This window comes from Odontesthes bonariensis, chromosome 7 (genome assembly GCF_027942865.1).
Source record: "Odontesthes bonariensis isolate fOdoBon6 chromosome 7, fOdoBon6.hap1, whole genome shotgun sequence".
In the NCBI taxonomy this organism is placed as follows: Eukaryota; Metazoa; Chordata; class Actinopteri; order Atheriniformes; family Atherinopsidae; genus Odontesthes; species Odontesthes bonariensis.
The window spans coordinates 3,428,128-3,449,898 of NC_134512.1; the positions used below are offsets into that span (position 1 = coordinate 3,428,128).

General features: G+C 41.9%; 1 protein-coding gene across 1 annotated transcript in view; it reads left to right on the forward strand.

Moving 5' to 3' along the window:
• The window catches only part of LOC142384554 (voltage-dependent calcium channel subunit alpha-2/delta-4-like), a 100,785-nt gene that overhangs the window by 10,212 nt on the left and 68,802 nt on the right, over positions 1 to 21,771 (forward strand). The window contains exons 3-15 of the mRNA XM_075470855.1: positions 1,240 to 1,356; positions 3,049 to 3,108; positions 5,402 to 5,564; positions 5,656 to 5,787; positions 6,484 to 6,544; positions 10,908 to 11,058; positions 18,568 to 18,642; positions 19,170 to 19,259; positions 19,406 to 19,519; positions 20,227 to 20,305; positions 20,401 to 20,534; positions 20,772 to 20,789; positions 21,535 to 21,612. Of these exons, the coding sequence (XP_075326970.1) occupies positions 1,240 to 1,356; positions 3,049 to 3,108; positions 5,402 to 5,564; positions 5,656 to 5,787; positions 6,484 to 6,544; positions 10,908 to 11,058; positions 18,568 to 18,642; positions 19,170 to 19,259; positions 19,406 to 19,519; positions 20,227 to 20,305; positions 20,401 to 20,534; positions 20,772 to 20,789; positions 21,535 to 21,612 (1,272 nt within the window). The remainder of the gene's footprint in view (positions 1 to 1,239; positions 1,357 to 3,048; positions 3,109 to 5,401; positions 5,565 to 5,655; positions 5,788 to 6,483; positions 6,545 to 10,907; positions 11,059 to 18,567; positions 18,643 to 19,169; positions 19,260 to 19,405; positions 19,520 to 20,226; positions 20,306 to 20,400; positions 20,535 to 20,771; positions 20,790 to 21,534; positions 21,613 to 21,771) is intronic.

Sequence of the window (21,771 nt, forward strand, 5' to 3'; positions counted from 1 at the left end):
TTTTGCAGGCTCTAAATAAAGAGTAATTGCACATATTTTCCTCTATAAAAAATGGTTTCTTTGTTTTGTAATATGTTCCACATCTGTCACTTCCTTAAAAATCTCCAGGGGCAGCACATTGCATTTTGTGTCAACCTTGAATTCAAAGGGTGAGCCATTAATGTGCAATGCAACGTCATGCACAGACTGTCTGACAGAATTTCTAAAGGAAAACTTTGGAGTTTTACTTTTGCTGTGACTTTTTTAATGATTCTTGCATTTGTCACAGCATTGTCCAAACACCAGGCATTTTTCCCTTTTAGCTGGATGGGAACCTCCGCAGTTATTGTGGTTTCTAATGGGTTTAGGGGATGACTGTGGTTTTGACAGATGCTTTTTCCAATTCTTTCCAAAATGTTGTGGGTTCTCCCTTTGCTTTAAACTCTCCACAAAGTGTCATGAAATTTACAAACAAAATAGATACAAATAAAAAAACACATGTGGCGTTAACAAAGGTAAAATTACAGGAGTAGAAATAGGTATTTATATGGGTGAGTCCATTCTATGATAGATTTAAAACCAGAAGTTTACATACACTTAAACAAAAAAAAGAAAAACTTTTTTTTCTCACTATCAATCATTAAATCAGTATAAAACTTTGCCGCTCCTTCTCCTATTCGGGCTGCTGAACTACTTCGAGCATACTGATCTACAAAAAGTGACCTCAATACCTCAAATATATTCTGTAAACAACATACTCAGTTTAAGATGGGAGCTGGTGTAATTTGAGAGTAAATCCCACAGTCTGAAATAACCTGACGACAACATGACAGTTGCGCAACAATGTTGGATTGTTCTTAGTGTGTCAGTCACATTCTGGCAACAGAAAGTGAAATAATAACACATCAGAACATATCTAAACTGCTGCGGTTGACAAAAGGTTTATCTGGAGGGAATAAGTGATGCCACACAATAAGTTAGTCCTTTTTGGTGTTTGAGTATAAGTAGTTCTCAGTGTGAAAAGACAACTGCACTGGAGAGATAAATCTGATATACTGACATGTAAAAACATCAGATGAAAGTACACTCTATTTACCACAGACTGTACACGAAAAAACTTGACCATTCAGTTGTGATTTGTTTGTTTATTTGGATGTCCAACACTCTAGCTTCAGTCTCTGGGATTGTCTCAGTTTGTACAAGCCTGGTGTTCTTGTAGCGAGGTGTTTAACTTCAACACTTGTTTTTCTGTCCTCTTAGAAACTGAAGGATGTGGAGTCTGTCATTAAGATTGTGGAGCTGAACGGAGATGATTTGGTGAAGGACTACTCTGATGAAATCGAACGAATGTTGGGAAGTAAGATGAAATCTGTAAAGGTGAGGACAGAGAAAAGTTGGTTGTTTCACTTTTAAAGTGAATGAGCTTATCGACAATAAAAAAAAAGATTTCATAGAATTTCATTTTTCCTTTGATGCTGTTACTGCTGTTGATTTTTCCTCCACAGACTCACTTGGTAATGACACTTGCTGAAGTTAATGGTAAATCACAGGGGAGATGAAGATCAATATTTGTTGTAATTTACAGCATCATTACAGTCAAAATCTTTTTATTTCCTCTAAAAGCCAACAAATGCAATTTAATTAACGTACTAGCCAACAAATCGTCTGTAAAATGATAAACAAAACAGATCTCTCTTTTTTTTTTGATTTCCACTCTCCTGTGTATAAAGTATAGAGCTGCACCAGAGGCCACTTAGGTTGAAGACTAAAGACTGGAAGATTGTCCAGTTGCAGATCTTGTGTCTGCAGGCCCCAAATCTCTGCAGCAATTGGAAGAGAGTGCAGCATTCCTTTTTTTTTTTAAACAAAATTGTGAAAGTAAAGTCCAAACTATCCAGATACAATTGTTTTATACTATTAGGGCACAGGCAATATTCATCAAATGCATCAATTGATTATAAACTATTGTTATAATCTTGGACCTTGCAAAAAGGTGTCTTTTTTGCAGTTTTGTTTAGATGACACACAAATACTATTCATGTCGAATATAAGCGCCCATCAAATGGGAGGTCCTTAGCACTCAGAGCTACTAGGAGTCAAGTGCAACAGACAGCGAGAAGATGTGCTAATGAATACTGGCAGCAGCTCAACGATGACATCAAGCGCACCAAAAAGCTCTGGGTCCAACTCAGAGCAGGACATGAACCAGTGAGGAAATTTTCACAGATAAAGGCAAGCAGATGGAAAGATGGGTAGAAGTACCACTCAGAATTGTACTCCAGGGAGAATGTTGTCGTCACTTCAGCACTTAATGTCATCAAACCTCCCATCACGGAGGAGCTAGCTGCCGAACCAACACTGAAAGAACAAGGCCACAAACAGCTTAGCCTGCGGCAAAGCATCTGGCAGTGATGACATCCCACCAGATCTGATCAAGCACTGCAAAAACACCCTCCCATTATACGGCATCCTCTGTCAGTGCTGGAGAGAAGCTGTCCCACGCGACATGAGAGATGCAAGGACCGTCACCTTGTACAAGAACGAGCCGGTCACGCTCAATCTACATCATTTCTTGCTAATCCAACACTAGTCAAAAGGATTATTTTTGGTTATCATTTAATAGATTCAATACTGAAAGTATGTCATGGAATCAACTTTGCCAAAACCCAGAAAAGGAGTGGAACAAAGGCAGTGAACATAATAAAACCAAGAGCTACCCAATCAAACTAGGAGACATTAACAAAACATAACATGAGTCTAAAAAAGACTAAAACACAAGCCAAAACACAACAAAGACCAGAACACAAACCACAGACCACAGCATATGGACAGATTTTGGAATCTTGAAATTGTAGTCATTTTACAATCTTCTCGCCTTTAGTGTGAAACATATTTTTTTATTTTTTTATACACTGGAAATTGTCACAAAACAGCGCCTTTGTGTTTATTGTATTGCTCACATGGGTTCATATTTTATGCATCATCTTTCTCTCAATCATTGTTTTTTTGTTTGTATAATCACTTCTTTTGCATTTTATGACTATTTTTCTTATCTATTCCTTGTGTCAGAGATTAGCAGAGTCTGCAGAAGATGCTGACCTGTACCATGACTACAATGCTTCACTAAAGGTGAGTGACCCCACTTTTCTCCTGACAACCATCAAATTGGCTATTAAAAGGACCATTCCAGCTTTTCAAGTTACTGGACAATAAAACTATACTATCTGTATGTGTGTATCACGTCTCTCTATCTGATTTGTCAATGTCAGTGGTACTTAGTCTGGGCTGATAGATGAACATTAGCTATCGTGTGTGGATCAGACGTAACAGCAGGCTTGTTTACAGATGATCCTGTGACAGACTGGGGTGTTAAAGCTTTAGCTGACACCTGAAATTAGATTAAACCAAGCTTTGGTTATCCTGTGAGAAACTTGGTCAACACCAAAGAAAACCTTCACACAAAATGTCACATAGAAGCAAAATACATTGGCATGAAGTCCTATTAGTGGTTAAAAATTGAGAAGAAAACTGAGACAAGAAGACACACTTAAGACTAATACTGTCTCGTGTTAGGCCCAAGGATTCGCAATCCTTCTGAATTCTTCCCAGTTCACATGGACCAGTGAGTTTTTTATTAGTATTCCATAACATGATGTCAAGCAATTCGTTTTCTATTGCTTATTTAACAAGACCACTTGTATAGTATGTTAGAAAGACAGATTTTTATTTATTTATTTATATTTATATGCCAGTGTATTTCTGACATTTTACCATCAAATCATTTAAGTGTTGCCGGGAAAAACATCTTGATATTGTCATTTATGCTCAAGACTAGAAAGTGTTCAGCTGAAAAGATCACTGAAACTTTTAGTTTAATGCTACAACGAGTCAGCTCAAAAGGGAACCAAATGACGGTGGTGGCCTTGTTGAGTTGGTGACATTTGAACAATTAAAACTATTCCGCAGGTGCCTGTGTACCTATTTGATGAGTTCATCAAATAAGTTAATAACAAGCTTCTTAGACAAATGAGCACTTAAGCAAACTTGAAACTTATTTCACAAAATTTGAAATGAAAAATTCATCAGAGATGCAGGGGAGACTGGGGGAAATTATAACACTTTGATCTTTCAATAAGAGATAATCTACCAGCATATTCTCTTTAAGCATCTTCCTAATTCCAAGGAAAATCTCTACAAAGGTCAATTTTAAGGTTACTTTTTGGAAAATTGTTCTTTTTCCTTAGCTATTCAAAGTTAAAAACTGCAAGTTCAAACTTCCATTCATTTTATCTCTGGGTTTGAGGCCTAATGTAATACCTATGCTAATGTCTGTATTGCTAGGTAGCATACAAGATTTCATCACGTTAAACTGGAATACTGTCTTCCAGTTTAACGTTTTCACTGCAGCTTTTTTAACATGAAAAAATGGCCCAGTCAGACTTAAGTTTTTCTCTGGCATTTTCTGGATTGACTTCAAACTGTCAAATTGTCCCGTTGACCTTCATTAATGTGATGAGCAACACCTGTGCTTTATTCACGTTCAGTTGGCACCTAAATCCCTTTGCATCTAAATCACATGGCTAAATGCAAGTTTTTAAGTGCAACAACATTTTGAAATATGTTTGAAGTATTGTGTGTTAGATTTTTCCATTGACAGTGGATATTGACAGAAAGTTTGGCAAATTATATATACCTTGTAGAAACAATATTCAGTTGTTAGAATGTCTGTATTTAGATACGACTTCTTTATGCATCCTTTATGCACACACAATGCCTTCATTTGAAACTAAATGGAAACATATGCAAACAAATCAAAAGCAATACAATTAGCTTCTACCACTGTTATATGATTACTTTGAGTCATGCTTTTATTTAGGACAATGCTGATTAACCAGTATGTTTTTTTTTAAGTTTCACGATTATGCCAAGCCACCCTGGGAAGATGTCATTGTTACATTTGCCCCACCAATGAACACTGAAATTTTTAGATTGAAATGTAATTTCTCTCCAAAAAAAAAAATCTTAGAATACTAAATAGACTATATTCATATAGTGCTCTGTTCTTTTGTCATCAAAGAATTTTACAGTACAAGCCACATTCACCAAATTCCTACACATACAGCCCTTTCTATGATATGTAGGGAATGTATTTCACATACACATATTTGATTAAGTCTACCACTCCACCTCAAGCAACAGCGAACTAAGAGAGACATACTCAACAAGGTTCTTTTCTGTGTGCTTTCTGGGATTTTTTTTTCATTAATAATTGGCGTCCCATGTTCAGAGCCAGACTGCACTGAAAGGCAGCGGTACTTCTGTGAAAATAATATATATAGAAAATCTATTAAAATGAAATAAAATAAGATTAAAATGAAGATTGAAAAATATCCAATTCATTTCCACTTGCTTTCTATTTCAGTTTGATTACTACAATTCCATGTTGATCAATACGGTGGATGAAGATGGGAACTATGTGGAACTGGGTGGAGAGTTTGCCCTTGAGGAGAATGAACATTTCAACAACATGCCTGTGAACACTCAGCAGAGCAACATCCAGATTCCCACCAATGTCTACAACAAAGGTCAGAGGTGCTATATTTCAGACCCCACTGGTGGAAGTCAAGTTCCAGTGCTGCGAGGATCTAATTTAGGATGTTTTCATCCTCTGTGCAGATCCTAATATCCTCAATGCCATCTACAACTCAGAGTCTTTAAACGATGTCTTCATCAGTAACTTCCAAAAGGATCCCACTCTCACCTGGCAGTACTTTGGCAGTTCTTTCGGTTTTTTCAGGCTCTACCCTGGTAAGTTTTTCATGGTCTAGCTTTGCAACTTTTTTTAGAAAACAGTTTTTCTCTGTCAATCATCGTTGGAGCAACTGCAATCTCATCTAAACAGTAACAAAAATATATTTCTTAAAGAATACCATCATTAATCCTGGACTCATTGCCTCTCAGGCCAATATGAGAAGCGTCATACTTTACTTCAACAATGTTAGCTTGAAAAAGTTATGTTAAGTAATATTAATTATCTCTACAAATGCCAGCTGCTCAATTTAACAAAAGAAAAGAAAAGAAACAGCTTTGATCATCAGCCTAAAATGGTTAACCTGTTCAGCCACCTGAGTCTTTCTGGGATTCCTGCTCAAAAATGACATGCCCAAAACAAACTCTTTGTAAACCATCTTGGTAATTAAATAAAGCTATCATTTTCGAGACTTCATTGGAGTCAGATCAAATGTTGCCCTCCTGCCCCAGTACTGCAGGCCCAGGTGTTGAAGAGGTTAAGCTAGCCTACTTGGTGTTAGAATGCTTAAACTAGTTTGCCAAGCTGGATAAGATGGTTAGGCTGGTCATTGGGGATCTTGAGGTCAACATAATTTTGTTTTAATCATGAGAAAATGTTATAAAACTCTCCTCAACAAACATTCATGTTTCTGTATTTCTAAGACTCAACATCTTTGTAATCTGCTGAAAAACTGGCTTTGTGTTATCTGTAAGGTATTAAATGGACTCCAGACTCCAATGGTGTGGCAGCCTTTGACAGCAGGAACAGAAACTGGTGAGTTTGGCATACTAACAAGTTCTCATTTGTTGGTATTTAGTTTGTGCCTTCTGAAATGTGAAGAAAATCATTGTCAGTTAACACAGTTCGTTGCTACATCTACAAGTGCAAGTTAAAGCTCTACCATGCAAAGCGAAAGCCATATCAACAACATCCAGAAACACTGCTGGTCACTCTGGGCCTGAGCACATCTGAGATAGACTGATGCAAAGTGGAAAAATTGGGCTGTACAATGATTTGCAAATCATTGTATTCTTTTTTTATTTTGGATTACACAACGTCCCAACTTCATTGGAATTGGGGTTTGTAGATGTGTTGTGATCTGCGAGCTTCATAGTAGAACTAAAATTTACAACAAAATTCAGATTACTGAATACCATCCGTTAATATCTGAGTAAAGCAGAAATGTGTTCTGTCATATGAATTGTGATTGATTTAAATAATCATATGTGAATTAAGGTTCAATATCATGAGAACATGAGTAATATTTTCTACTCAGGGATGTCGGTGGCGGAATATCCACTGGTATGTGGACTGACAGACTACAGCCCATCTCAGACGAACCACACTTGAGGCAAACGTGGAATTTGTTGCAAAATCACCAAACTGCTTAGATGGGAAATTAAAATGCACACAAGAGCTATTAAATATTTCAGACACCATTCAGTTGTGGACTAAGTTACTGGTAAATTATGTAACTTATAGGAAGAGAAAGAGCATGTCCCACTAAGATTTGGTGCAAGGTTAGGGAGAGAGTCAATCATTAAACTGTTGCAGCAGTGTATCCTGTCTCCCATTCAAGTATATGAAATAGCCTGGTGAAATTAGGAGGGTGTTGGCTGTGATCCTCAACTTTCTGTAACTGTGGCTCTGCACAAAATCAGTCTTAAAAACGCTTCTTTGACCTTACTTACTCAAGTAACTGTAACTATGGTTCTCTGAGTTTGTGCACAGCTCTCTTGCAATGTGCAATTCCAATGACTATATGTTTGACACATTTTGCCTCAGTAACAGTGAGAGACTATTAATCAAGCATAAATCTGGTTCTGTTATTTATCTTGTCACTACATCTCGACAACATCTGAACAACCATGTTGCAACATGTCTGCTGTAATACAACACCGCACCAGTTTAACTGTTTGACCAATTATAAAATCATATGTTGAACATATTTTACTACTTCTGGAACTTTGTGTACTGAAAAGAAAAGCAATATTAAACTTTTTTTTTCTTTTTTTTTAACTTCAAATAGAACTAAGAGGCATCATGCTGCCCTCAAGTCTTTTCAGAATTGCTGAATTTATGTCTCTTCTGAAATACCAATTTCTAACTCACAAATACCTTTTCATCAGGATTTTTTCATCCTTACCTAATTTCCAAGACGATATAAACAAAAGTTCCACAATTTGTAAATCTTATGTAAATCTGTAAAACTCACCTGTTAAGATTCCAGCTACCAGTGACTTTACGGGGTCGGATCAGATTTCAGCATAGTTCTGCAGTAATAAAGTGGTGAATTTGAACTGGTTAATTTTAATTACACTGTTGAGGGTAAATAGGTGGATGTTTTAGTTTTGCTGTTTTGTTCTATGACTCAGTATTAAGATTGATCTAAATCATGTTCAATTTTTCAACAATGTTCTGTGCTACACTAGACAGATGGGTTGCTAAGCTGACCATGTTTCTAATAACATCAACTAAGTTGCAGCAGGAAAACAGCATCACAATATCCAGAGTGTTAGTAACTTGTTGAAATCCTTTTACAGTCGGTACAGAAACTACAGTATGTATCTGTTTCTTCTTCGGCTTATAATCAGAGATTATGAGTTATTACCTTTGGAAATAAAGCCCCAGTATTAAGAACTTAATTTCCCTGTTTTATGTTTGAATACAGCATTGTGAGATCTTGTTGTTATCTTGCCCACTCAATCTATATTTTCCTTCTCATACATAAATTAGTGTTGTCCATTATGTAATGCTGTTGTGATAAGAGTTTATCCTAAAATAGCAACATATGTACGTTACTATTTATATATATATATATATATATATATATATATATATATATATATTCTTTATATAAAGGAGGGGGTGACACAGTGCTGTGGGGGTTAGCACCGTCGCCTCACAGCAGGAGGGTTCCTGGTTCAAATCTCGGCTGGAGTGAGTGTCACCGTGGATGGTTGTGTGTCTCATTTGTCTCTGTGTGGCCCTGCAAGGACTGGCAATCTGTTCAGGGTGTACCCTACCTTTCCCCAAGTGACAGCTGGGATAGGCTCCAGGACTCCAGTTGGACTAAGCGGGTATAGAAAATGGATGGATGGATGTGTATAAGAGGAGGAGCTTTAGGGTTCTACAAAGAACTGCACTCCTTTGGACAGAGACCTCTCCCAAAGTTTTGGGGTCATGACCCCCAAGTGCTCCAGTTACTACTGGTTGCCTTCACTTCCCACATTCTACTTCCTCTTTCAGCCTTTGGTATTTTTCTAGGTTCTCATGTTCTCAACCCTTGTACTTGATATCGCTGTCCCTTGTAATAGCTACATCTATCACTACTGCTTTCTTCTGCAGTTTGTCGACCGCCACAATGTCTGGTTGGTTAGCCATTACCTGTCTTTTCAGCCTGGATCTGGAAGTCCCACAGGATCTTAGCTCCGTCATTCTCCACTACCTTTGCAGGTATCTCTCACTTTGATTTTGGGACTTCCGACCCACACTTGGCCTAGATGTTCCCTTACACTATTCCTGCAACTTGGTTAGGGCATTCCATGTATGCCTACTCTAAGTTTCAGCTGCTAGAGGTATTCACTTAGCAGTTCAGCATTGGGGTCCATCTTCCTGATGTATTTGTGGATATTTGTTGTTTCATCCTGGATAGTGACTCTGACGCTCTCTAGCTCCTGGTCTCCCTCTTTCCATTTAGTGTGCAATCTCAGAGTGCTGGATTTGGGGTGAAACCCTTTGTGCATTGTGAGGAGCTTTCTTGTCTTGATATAAGTGGCTTTTATCGCCTTCATTGGCCAGATTATTATACAGACGGGGTATCTGATGACTGGCAAGGCATATGTGTTGAATGCGCGACTTTGTTCTTCCGATTCACCAAACTCTTCAGGACCTGCCTTATTCTTTCAAGGTACTTGGTTGTGGCTGAGTTTCTTGTGGCCTCCTCAGGGCTGCCATTTGCCTGTGGGATCCTAAGATATTTGTAACTATCCTGAACATATGCTATTGTGTTCTCTGGTAGTTCAATGCCTTTACCTGTTATCACCTCGTCTCTCTTTGATATCACTCACCGCATTTATCTCGTCCAAATGACATCCCAATATCCTTGCTATAAATCTTGGTGTGGTGTATCAGCGAGTCGATGTCTCACTAAGTCAAGGCATACAGTTTGATGTCATCCCATGTAGAGGAGGTGGCTGATAGTTGCACCACTTCAGAATCGGTATCCATAGCCTCTCTTTGTGATGTGGCTGAGGGGATTTAGACCTATGCAGAATGGCAGTGGGGACAGAGCATCTCCTTGGTAGATACCACACTTGATGTTAACTTGTACAATTGACTTGGTTCAGGTGGTGTTCAGATTTGTATGTCTGATCTTACAGTCTTTAGTGGCAGTTATGTTGATAAGTAGCTGGTGTTTAGCTCCTTGGGTATTGCCTCCAGTTTCCCTCTTGCCTCCAGTTTCCCTCTTGGGAAACTGGAGGAATCTGTTCATGTATTGAGCCATGTGCCTACTCATGTTATCTGCTATGAGCAGGAGTTTCCATGTTGAACAGAGGCAGGTTATTGGACGGAACTGTACCCTTCTGGGGATTTTCATGATCAGGGTCCCATCCATTAACAGCTGGTTCATGTGTGCTGCTAAGCATTCATGGAGTGCAGTTAGTTTTTTTAGCCAGTAAATGTGTATCATGCCATGACTCTTTCATGGATGCCTGCCACCGTGATGGTCACTGTTCCCCCCTTGCCAAGCATCTTGGTTGTACCTCATTGATCTCTAGTTCTGATAGCAGATTCAGTTTCCGAACATTAGAACACTGGGTTGGAAGTTGTTTATTAGTTAGTTTAGATGTAGCATTCTAACAATGTGAGATTCTCCACTTAACTCCATGAATGTCTTGTTTCAGTAGCCCACCACTGTAGCCCACAACTCTAGCCCACTGCTGTTCCGGTAACCCACTTGCCATCAGCATGTCCTGGTCCCCCAACACCTGATGCAGACTTGTTAATCCGTGCAACGTCTAATATATTTATTATATATCTACGTGTGTGTGTCCTATGAATAAAATGTATGTTTTCTCTGTGCTGAAGTCAAGCTACATGTGGTCTCAGACTCTTTCACAAAACCTTTGTGCAGGTACATTCAAGCAGCCACATCTCCAAAGGACATCATCATCATGGTGGACATCAGTGGGAGTATGAAGGGGTTGAAGATGACTATTGCCAAACACACCATCAACACCATCCTGGATACATTGGGAGAGAACGACTTTGTCAACGTCATTGCTGTAAGATACATGAAATGAAAGTCTTTTTCTCATGAAAATTGGTTTTCAGTCACTTTTTAACAGCATTTTAAGTGGAAAAATGTTCTGGAAAAAATTACTACTTTGAACAGATATAATACCATAAAATTCAAGAAATGTATACTTGTTTGGAGAGCTGTGTTTTCTATGTGTAGCAATCCACATTTAACTCTTGGCTACGTAACTCTTAATTACTTTACATTTAGTAATCCTCAATGCTTTTGGGCCTTGATAAATGTTTTGATCTGGTTCCACACATAAAAAGCTAAAGCAATATTTTTTAACAAACCAACAGGTAACCATTTTTCCTAGAAAACAAATTCACACTGAAATTGATTTTAAAAAATTACCTTGGTTTTAATAGTATCCATGGTTGGTAGCTGCAGGAGCATTTAAAGACTAAAAACTACATTAGATTCATTGTCATAACAAAAACTTTAAAAACAATTGTATCACAGAACTTTACGATTAATTCAACAGATTATTTAAAACAAAAAAAAAAAATTGGCATGATTCTGCAAAATGATACTGCAGATAACTATATTACTATCACTTTTGCAAACAAAAGTCATTTTTCTATTACTTCATGAAATCTAATGGTCTCCAGCCTGAGCATAGTTTCCAGCACTCCAGCATTAGGGACTTTGTTTGTGTTTATGTTTATGCATTTAGAAGTGACTTACAAATGAGGATATAACATTACAGCTAACATCAAAGCCAACAATAAATTTCATAGAAGGAAACCACAAATCAGACTGTCAGGGGTGACAGTGTAGAGATAGAGTGCAGACATAGAGGGAAGTACCGAAAGAGAAAGTGCAGTAGAGGGAGTAGGGAAGTACAGGGTAAATTCTAGGGTAGGAGATGCTCTCTGAAGAGCTGGGTCTTCAAGAGTTTCTTGAAGCTGGATTAGGACACCCCTGTTTTTGTTGCGCTCGGTAGGTCATTCCACCATCGTGGAACAACTTTGCAATGAAACTTTAGGTTCAAGTCTGTATTTTCAGAATCACAAAACTATTTAATTTCTTACCAGGGTGTATGACAATGGCAACTTATACTGAGAAACAGTTTAGCTTTCAAGATGAGAGATGGGCACATGAAGATGTGCTGCCTTTCAACTAATCAATTTTCTTAGAGAATTAAAAAGGTCAGAGCAAGGATGTCCTTCTCCAACTCTTCAAAGACCAATATGCTGTGGCTTATACTGATCTTCATCTCAAGAACAGATATATTAGCAGGAGGGAATATTTTTGTAGTTTGTACTAGTGGCTTCCATTTAGCAGTGGGTCAGAGAAGGGAAATTAGGCAGAAGAAAATGATGACACAGCAAAGTATCACACAGGTTGAGATTCAAACTTGGGCCAGCACACTGGGCATTTAAAACAGCCAAACTCAATGTTATAGAAGACAAAAAGTTTCTCACATGCATCAAAAATATACTCGCAGTACATTCATTTAATAAAATACATTATTGTAAACCGCCAGATGTAGTCGTGTTTTGATTATATAGTAATTATTATTGACTTAACCATTAATATACTGGGTATGATCCAATCGTAAAAAAAAATTGGTCACCTATCATCTTTTCCTAAGCTCTTTTCCTTCACCTTGTTGGGAACGTAGTAAGGTTAAGGAAAGATGGTAGGACAATTCCTTAGTTCAATTCAATTCAATTCAGTTTTATTTATATAGCGCCAAATTACAACAAATATCATCTCAAGGCACTTAAATAATATAGACAATTCAAGCCAATTGGAGTTGAATTCATTTTAAGGACTTAGGAAAAGGTGACAACTCTGCAAAGAGAATCAAACCACATTGACACGAAGCTATGGTGTAGGTCTGTAGCAATAAAACGAAAGTTACGTATGTAACTACGGTTCTATGAATCCTGGATGACCGCCAGAGGCGGTGCTTTCAAGCACTGGATGATACATCTTGCGCATGCGCAGGTCGAGTGTTTATACCAACAACGTCACTCGTGACCCCCTGCTGACCCCGGAGAGCCTATATACTTCCGGCAATATCAGCAGGTCAGTCCTTACAGAATCTTCTCGCGAGTATACGAGGATTCTGAGTGACAGAACGCTCTGGCGGTCATCCAGGATTCATAGAACCGTAGTTACATACGTAACTTTCGTTCTATTTCATCCTTACTGACGGTAAGGGGCGGTGCTTTCAAGCACTGGATGACTAATACCAGAAAAGTCACGAGGAATCCAGCACCTACTCACTTTATTGAGAGGAAGCAGCAGAGTCGGGCAGCAGGACCACAGCCAACGGGTTGGGAGTGGCAACATTCACCCGATAGAACCTGGAGAAGGTACTCGGTGACGCCCATGACGCTGCCTCACAGATGTCTTCCAGGGGAACGCCCCGTAGTGCTGCCCATGAGGTCGAGACAGCTCTGGTGGAGTGGCAGCTCACCCCAGCTGGCTGGGGGAGCCCACTTCCCTCATATGCCTGGGTGATGGCGTCCACCACCCAGTGAGACAGTCGCTGTTTAGAGAGCGCACAGCCTCTCCGAGGGCCACCGTAGCAGAGGAAGAGCTGGTCCGACTGCCTGATACCGGCAGTCGCGGCCACGTAGGCTCTCAGAGCCCGCACAGGGCACAGTAGGCGTAACCTGTCCTCCCCCTCCGGGGGAACAAACTGTGCCAGGTGGATAGGTCTGTTGAGGTTAGATGAAGACAGCACCTTCGGGAGAAAAGCGGGGTTCGGCCATAGGGAAACCCCTGAGCCATCCGAGTTCCACCTCATGCAGGAGTCGCTCACCGACAGAGCATGCAGCTCCCCGACGCGATAGCGAGTAGAAAGGCGGTCTTAGCGGAGACCCACCTCAGCCCTGCCTGAGCAAGGGGTTCAAAGGGAGGCGCGCACGGGGCGCCGAGCACCAGGTGCAGAGCCCATGGTGGGGTGCGCCGCACTCGTGGGGGGCAGGCCATCATGGTGACCGCATCGAGGGTCACCCAGAGAAAAACTGTGCTCTGTGATGGGACAAGGCCTCTCTTTGTAAAATTCACCCTGAGGCCCAAATGGGCCACATGGGAAAGAAGACACGTCGTGTCGAGGGCCGCCTGAGACTGGGACGGCGCACAGACGAGCCAGTCGTCCAGATACGGCAAGATCTTCATGCCCCGCGACTGTAGGCGCGAGAGGGCTGCCGTCACACACCTGGTGAACACCCGTGGGGAGAGGGAGAGACCAAACGGGAGCACCCTGAACTGGAAATGACGCCCCTGAAAGGCGAATCGCAGAAACTGCCGATGGTGTGGCGCCACAGGAACGTGAAAGTAGGCATCCTCCAGGTCTATGGAGTTAAACCACTCCCCTCTGGAGACCGTACGCAGAACCTCTGCAGTGGTCAACATATGGAACCTCAAGACCTTCAGGAACCTGTTGAGGTTCCTGAGGTCGAGGATAGGTCGGAATCCGCCATCTTTCTTTGCTACCAGAAAGTAAGTCGAGTAGAACCCCCCGGGGTGCACCTGGGGGTCTACCGGTTCGATGGCACCCTTGCCCAGGAGGGCATACAGCCCCTGGGCGAGGGCTTTCGCCGGGTCGCGGATGACAGTCATCCTGACTCGGCCATGGATCGGGGGCCGACGTCGGAACTGAAGTTCGTACCCGTGGGTCAAGGTGGAAAGAACCCACGGGTCCCTGGTGGAAGCAGCCCAGTAGCTGAGCTGCTGCTGGGAAAAAACGCCGACGGTCGGCCCCGTGGCCTCAGCGTCGGGCCCCCCGACCTCTAGAGGCTCCAGGGGCACGACGGTCGGTACGTGAGACCTGAGGACGCCCAGGGGGCAGTCGCTCAGGTGCCCGAAAGGGCTGCGCCTGCCGCTGAGCAGGCTGTGGGCGTGAGTACTGGGGCCGAAGGAGGCCCCTGGCCCGTGAGTGGGTGCCGCGCTGCGGGGCAGCTGGACGACCCCTAGGGTTGCCAGGCGGCGGCGCGCTTCTGTGAAGCTCAGACAGCTGCTGTCGGGTCTTCCCAGCTTGGACCATGCGCTCGAGGGCTTCCAGAGCCGCGGAACCAAACAGCTCCCCCGGTTCCACCGGAACGCTGCGGAGGGTTCTCCTGCAGGCCTCCGAGAGAGGGGACTGCGCCAACCAAACCTGGCGGCGAGCCTGTACGAGAGTAGCCATTACTCGTCCCAACTCCCTGGACATCAGTACAAAGGCCTGTAGAGAGGCGTCAGTAATACCGTGGACAGAAGTGTCCAGCTCAGTCTCCTGCAGGGATGACGACAGGGCGAGCAGCAGGTGGGACATGGAATTACCCATGCGAGCCATACGTGCTGCCGCCTCATAGGCCTTCGACAGCAATTCATCCGTAACCCGGCACTGGGGGCGAGGACACCTCGCCTCCTGTCTCAGAGCCTCATTGGGTGAGACGATCAGGGCGGCTATAGTGGGCTCAACCGCTGGCATGCGGTCCAGGCCGAACTTGGAGGCGTCCTGCATGGCTGCCAGGGTCCGAGCATCAGCTGTCGGACGGGCAGGGGCCCTAGGGTCCCTCCAGAACTTCTGTAATTCCCTCAGATACTCTTCTGATGGAGGTACAGTTAGTTCAGCGGGGGTTGAGGAGCGCCTGAAAAAGGCACTGGCCGAAGCTGGCTGAGCCTGCGGCACGTCCAGCTGTAGCCTGGCTAGAGCCGTACGGATGGCGGCTCCCACAGAGCCGTCCTCACTACCACCCGCAGAGCCACGGGCTGAAGAAAGGGAGCCCGCTGCAGAAGGACGGGAGGCTTCGTCTCCCAGGAGCACGTCCGGAGCGTAGTCCTGAAACATAGTAGCCGAAGCTGCTATGGAAAACGCATCCTCCTCCGGCCCGAAGGAGGCCGCTGGAGGAACAAGGGCACCTGGCTGGGTTGCTCCAGCCCCAGGCTGGAGAGCCAGGAGGAGGGACTTCATGCTGTCAAGCTCCGCTGTCAGCTGATCCACTCTAGAAGTAAGCCCGGACCCCTTGGCCCTCTTCCCGGAGGTGGGGCCTGCAGTCTCAGCAGGCCGACGCCGTGGTCGGGTAGACCGAGACGGGGCCAGCCGCTGGTCAGGGGTCAACTGAGGAGACAAGGGAGGGCCCAACAGGCGCTCTACCTCGGCCAGCCTTGCAGCCCTGACAGCATGAGGCAAAATGCCACAATTCATGCAGGACTCGTCTGAGAGACCCTGCCTCAGATGTCCGAGGCCGAGGCACGAAGGACACAGATCATGGCCATCCTCAAGCTGTAGAGGAGCCATACAGGCCGAGCAGGAGTGGTTGTGATCCATGTCGGGACCACCTCTAGCTCTATATATATATACACACACACAGTGTATTTGACGATAGTACGTATTTATGAATTCTTATTCATATATGTCTTCTTCTTAGTTATAGATGAATGCTGGGAGGGGGAGCCGCGGACGGAGCCTTCACCGACAACCACTATAGGCCACCTGTGCTGGGAGCGGGGGGCGCAAACGCCGCCTTACACCAGGAGAGGGGCAGAACAATAGCAGCAACAAAATCAAAGAACCGGCACAACCGAGTTGGCCGCTTAACATAGGCAGGTTACAGATGCCGGGAGAGGGCTAGCAATGTAGCCTTCACCGACAATGCAACTATAAACAGACTGTTACTCACGTGCAGCGCACAGCACCGGGAGAAGGACCGAGCATGCTACCTAGACCAGCGCTTGTAACAGCTGACAGTAAACTTCATCAGCCGAGGGAAAGAAAAAAGGTTACATACCTCTCGGCAGTTCGTTGCGGTCTCTGAAGGGCGAGCAGCTCGCAGCCTCGACGGAACGTCGCGAGACCACCAGCAGCGAACGATGAAGTAAAAATTGGTTTTAGAATTCGTCTCATATGCAGACGCAGTAACTTACCTTGCGCAGCGAGAAGATGAAAAGGACTGACCTGCTGATATTGCCGGAAGTATATAGGCTCTCCGGGGTCAGTGTACAAAACAATTTAAAGTGCTTTACATAAAATAATAAAATTGCAGCATGAAGTGGAAGAAGTATTAAAAATACATAAAAGAATATAAAAAGAAATAAATAAAATAATTTAAATTAAATTAAAAATGATTAAATTAAATAAGATTAAATCAAATGATAGAAATGATTAAAAACAAGCAACAGTAAAGATAAGTTAAAAGATGCCGCACAGATTTCATGCATAGACACATGAGAAAAGAAATGTTTTTAACCTGGATTTAAAAATGTCTCCATTTGGTGAAAGTTTAATATCCACTGGCAGTTTGTTCCACTTGTTTGCAGCATAACAGCTAAATGCTGCTTCTCCATGTTTAGTCTGGACTCTGGACTGGACCAGCTGACCTGAGTCCTTGGATCTAAGAGCTCTGCTGGGTTTATATTCTCTGAACATATCACAGATGTATTTTGGGCCTAAACCGTTCTGGGATTTGTAAACCATCAGCAGGCTTTTAAAATCTATTCTGTGACTGACTGGAAGCCAGAGTAAAGATTTTAAAGCTGCTGTGATGTGTTCAGATCTCTTAGTCCGGGTTAAAACTCCAGCAGCAGCGTTCTGGATGAGCTGCAGATGTTTAATGCTCTTTTTGGGAAATCCAGTTAAAAGAGCATTACAGAAATGGAGTCTACTGGAGATGAGTTTCTCCTGGTCTTTCTGGGAGAGGAAACCTTTAATTCTGTTGATGTTTCTGAGATGGTAAAAAGCTGCCTTGGTGACAGCTTTGATGTGGCTGCTGAAAGTCAGATCTGAGTCTATCAACACTCAGAGGTTACCAACTTGGTCAATGATTGTAAGGTCCCGAGTCTCAAGATATTTACCAACGCTGACCCTCTTCTCTTTGCTACCAAACAGAATGATCTCAGTTTTGTCTTCATTTAACTGTAGAAAATTCTCTCTCATCCAGGTGTTTACTTCCTCCAGACACTGACACAGTACGTCTGCTGGGCTGCAGTCGTCTGGTGACAGAGACACATAAAGTTGTGTATCGTCTGCATAACTGTGATAATTGATGTTAAAGTTCTGTAATATCTGACCCAAAGGGAGCATATACAAGTTAAACAGAAGAGGTCCAAGAGGTAGTGTACATACTCCAGCAAGAACTATCAGGGAAGAGAATCACACTTCAGCATACTTTTTTTCACCTAATCTACCCTGTTCCGTAGACCTTTGTGAAAACCCACCCCAAAATACCAACAACGTTTGGTTCACATGATACTTTGGCTTCTTTAACTAAGCCCCAGGATGTTTAAGTTGGGGCTATACTGTGGCAGCACCTAAAATGTAGAACAAATTACAGCAACAAATGTTTTTCTGTTGCATACGTATCTGGTTCCTTCATATCAAGCCAACACACCTTTTCTCCCGTCTACACATGACCCATCAACTCTGGATATTGTCTATTCCTGCCAAAGTTTATACAAAGTGCCGCAGTCGAGGCTGTATTACTTGTCGTTGGGTATGAACTTGTGACTGTTTTCTCATGAAACTTTTCATTCCCTCTTGTCTTCCTGTCTGTAGTACACTGACTATGTACGCTACGTAGAGCCATGCTTCAGGGGAACTCTAGTGCAAGCTGACTTAGACAACAGAGAGGTAAGACTATAATCTGCTTCATAGAGGCTTATGAAGCTGAGGAGCCATCTTAGGTCTCATTACATATGCACACACACACACACACACACACACACACAGAGGAATTCCCTCAGAGGCATCATTAGATCAACTACTTGACCTTCTTCTTAAGGTAATATCAGAAACCATGTCAACTCAAGCTGGCCCTTTGAGTGTGTGCTTAAACGGTGAACTTTGTGCAGACTGAGTTTCTGATGTCCAGAATGAGGAATTTTTCGTCTTTTTCTTGGAGGGATTGAGGCATTAGAACAAAGCTTGAACGCAGAAGTGTGTTCTTCATACTATTACACTGTTTGGACTTGTATTGCAGAAATCAGTTTTCAAAATACAGAATTAATGAAATTCTGTATTTTGGTGGCAGCCCAGTTTCTCTGAAATCTTGTACAAAGAAAGATAAAACTATCTACATTTGTGACCAATGGAAAATTAATGTATGCAAGATAATTATTGCTGTTGAAAGAAACATGGTTCTTACTTCCTCTTCTTAGCACTTTAAGCTGTTGGTGGATGAGCTCCATGTTAAAGGAGAAGCAAAAATAAAAAACGCCATGAAAGAGTCCTTCAAGATCCTAAACGAGGTTTGTGTACCTCTTTGTAAATTATGATTATAGAATTATAAACTTTCTAAACAAGCATCAAATAATTGTAATCTTTGAAGGCACTTTGAAGAATAGTGATATTTACTCAATGTATAAATGATCTGTAAATGTATGTTTGTGAGCAGGCAAGAGTGAATGGTCAGGGCAGTATATGTAACCAGGCCATCATGCTGATCACTGACGGCGCAATGGAGGACTTTGAATCTGTCTTTGAGGAATTCAACTGGCCTGAGCGCAGGGTAAGGACCGGGGCTGAAGCAGGTAAAACTATGGGTTTCCCAATAACAACTTAAGTCTACAGCAGACCATGTCTATGAGCATGTATTCTTTTGGCAACCATGTCTGTTAAATCAAAGCCATTCTTATAAGCCACCAATTTTATTGGCTCAACATTTTCAATCATTTCTTCTGGTTAATTTTCAGAAAATCTTTCTGTGGACATACATGCAACCCCTGAAACTGATCTCTGTTCAATGATTTTACACCTTGAAACATTTGCTTGTTTTTCCGTGAAAATAATCCTGCTTTAAAATGGCTAGGATGAGACTTTTTAACTGGGATTTGTTGATAAGCAAATTAGCCCAGCCTCTTGGTCTGCCCCCCTTGGAGACTGTCATGGGTCCACTCACTGTAGCTCCAGCGTGGAAATTTTGATGGTGTTTACTGCTTATTTCACTATTATGTTTTCTTGTTTAAAAAGAATATTATGTGACCAATTTAAGAAGATTAAATACTTGATTTTCATTGTAAAACTAATCATTGAATTTGTTTATACTGAGAGAAGCTCACTCACTAGAGTTTTCATGGATCTGATGTGCAAGTGATGTGTTTTTCTAAGACTGTATTTACATTTTATATGGGCTGATGACATTTTTAGGACCAAAACGTAACAGATACCAAGATATAAGATACATATCAGTGTAAATGGGTGTATTCCTCTGTTCAGGTGCGAGTCTTCACCTACCTGATTGGCAGAGAGATGACCTTTGCTCAAAACACTAAGTGGATTGCTTGTAACAATAAAGGTCAGTCCCGTTTTTGTTTGGTTAGATTTTTGTTTGGTGTCTGTATACACTCATATAGAATATGTTTGTTTGTTTGTTTGTTTGTTTGTTTCCAGGTTATTACACGCATATTTCAACATTGGCCGACGTTCAGGAGAATGTCATGGAGTATCTGCATGTACTCAGCCGGCCGATGGTCATTAACCACGACCATGACATCATCTGGACAGAAGCCTACATGGACACTGTGGTGAGCTGAACTGTCTGTTCAGAGGGCATTTTCTATGTATCAATTGTGAATAACTTTGCCACATTTTCATTTTGGGGTGATCTGTGCCTTTCCATAAGCACACTGTACAGTGGTCATCATTTTCAATCACATCTTGATCATCCCTGTCACCTCACGCTCATCTGTCTGTTTCCTCACTGTATTATTGGGGTCTTTCTCCCATGATCCTCTGGGCCTTCCCATCCTTCACTCTGGCAGCTTCCCAACACAAATGAGGTAAATAACAAGGACACAAAGAACTTGTAGTTTTAGATAAAGTTATTTCCTTTTTAGAGTGATTCAGAAGGAGCTCCTTAAGTTTCTTAACTTATTTTTCCCTATGTTTAATCATGGCGTAACATTTGAGCAGGAGGAACATGTTTTCATCTCAGGCTTTAGACCACATGTGCCTGACCCTTAAGCAGCGTAGAGACCTGCTGCCAAAGAGACCTAAAACCCACATTCTGACCTCTGACCACAACTGCACCTGGTACATCACAGGAGCAACCTTATATCACTACTTTAACTTGCAGTTAGTGTTAAAAACCATCGTGAAACGCATGAGAGAAACTATGTATTTAGAACGTACTGATATTATGAGACAAGAAATGAAGTAATGCATTCCAATATGGAGTCGAGTCACAAAAAAACGACATTTTAAATCCATTGTAATGTTAAAATGGCTAATTTAATGAGCTGAAATTATCGTCATGTTAGGAGCCATTGGTGTATCTTGAAATGACTGCAACAATAGCTCTATTGCTGTTTTTAAAATGAATTCAGTGCCATCAGCAGGCCTAATTTCAATTTAACTAAAGAGACATTTAGAATAGGTTTATCTCCAAGCCCATGCAAGTGTTTGTGAAGTGTTGCTTCATCATTTTAAATGTCTGTTTTATTCATAATTTTCTTGATCATTTATTTCACACATGTATTTTTGAGAATAACTACAAGGTGTGCTAAATGTTCTGCTACTTTTCAGCTCTTTACCACCAAGGCTCAGAGTCTACTGCTGATGACCTCAGTGGCCATGCCAGTCTTCAGCAAGAAGAAGGAGACGGTCAGTGTCAACTTTATGGGTATCAATCTTGGAATAGACATTCAAAATATTTTACCATTTTTGTGGGAGGGAGCAAACACTAGCAATGCCTAGCATAGCATTAGCTATGGGGATGTTTTTGCAATTTCTATGTTTATTGCTCTTTGTTTCAAAGTAAAA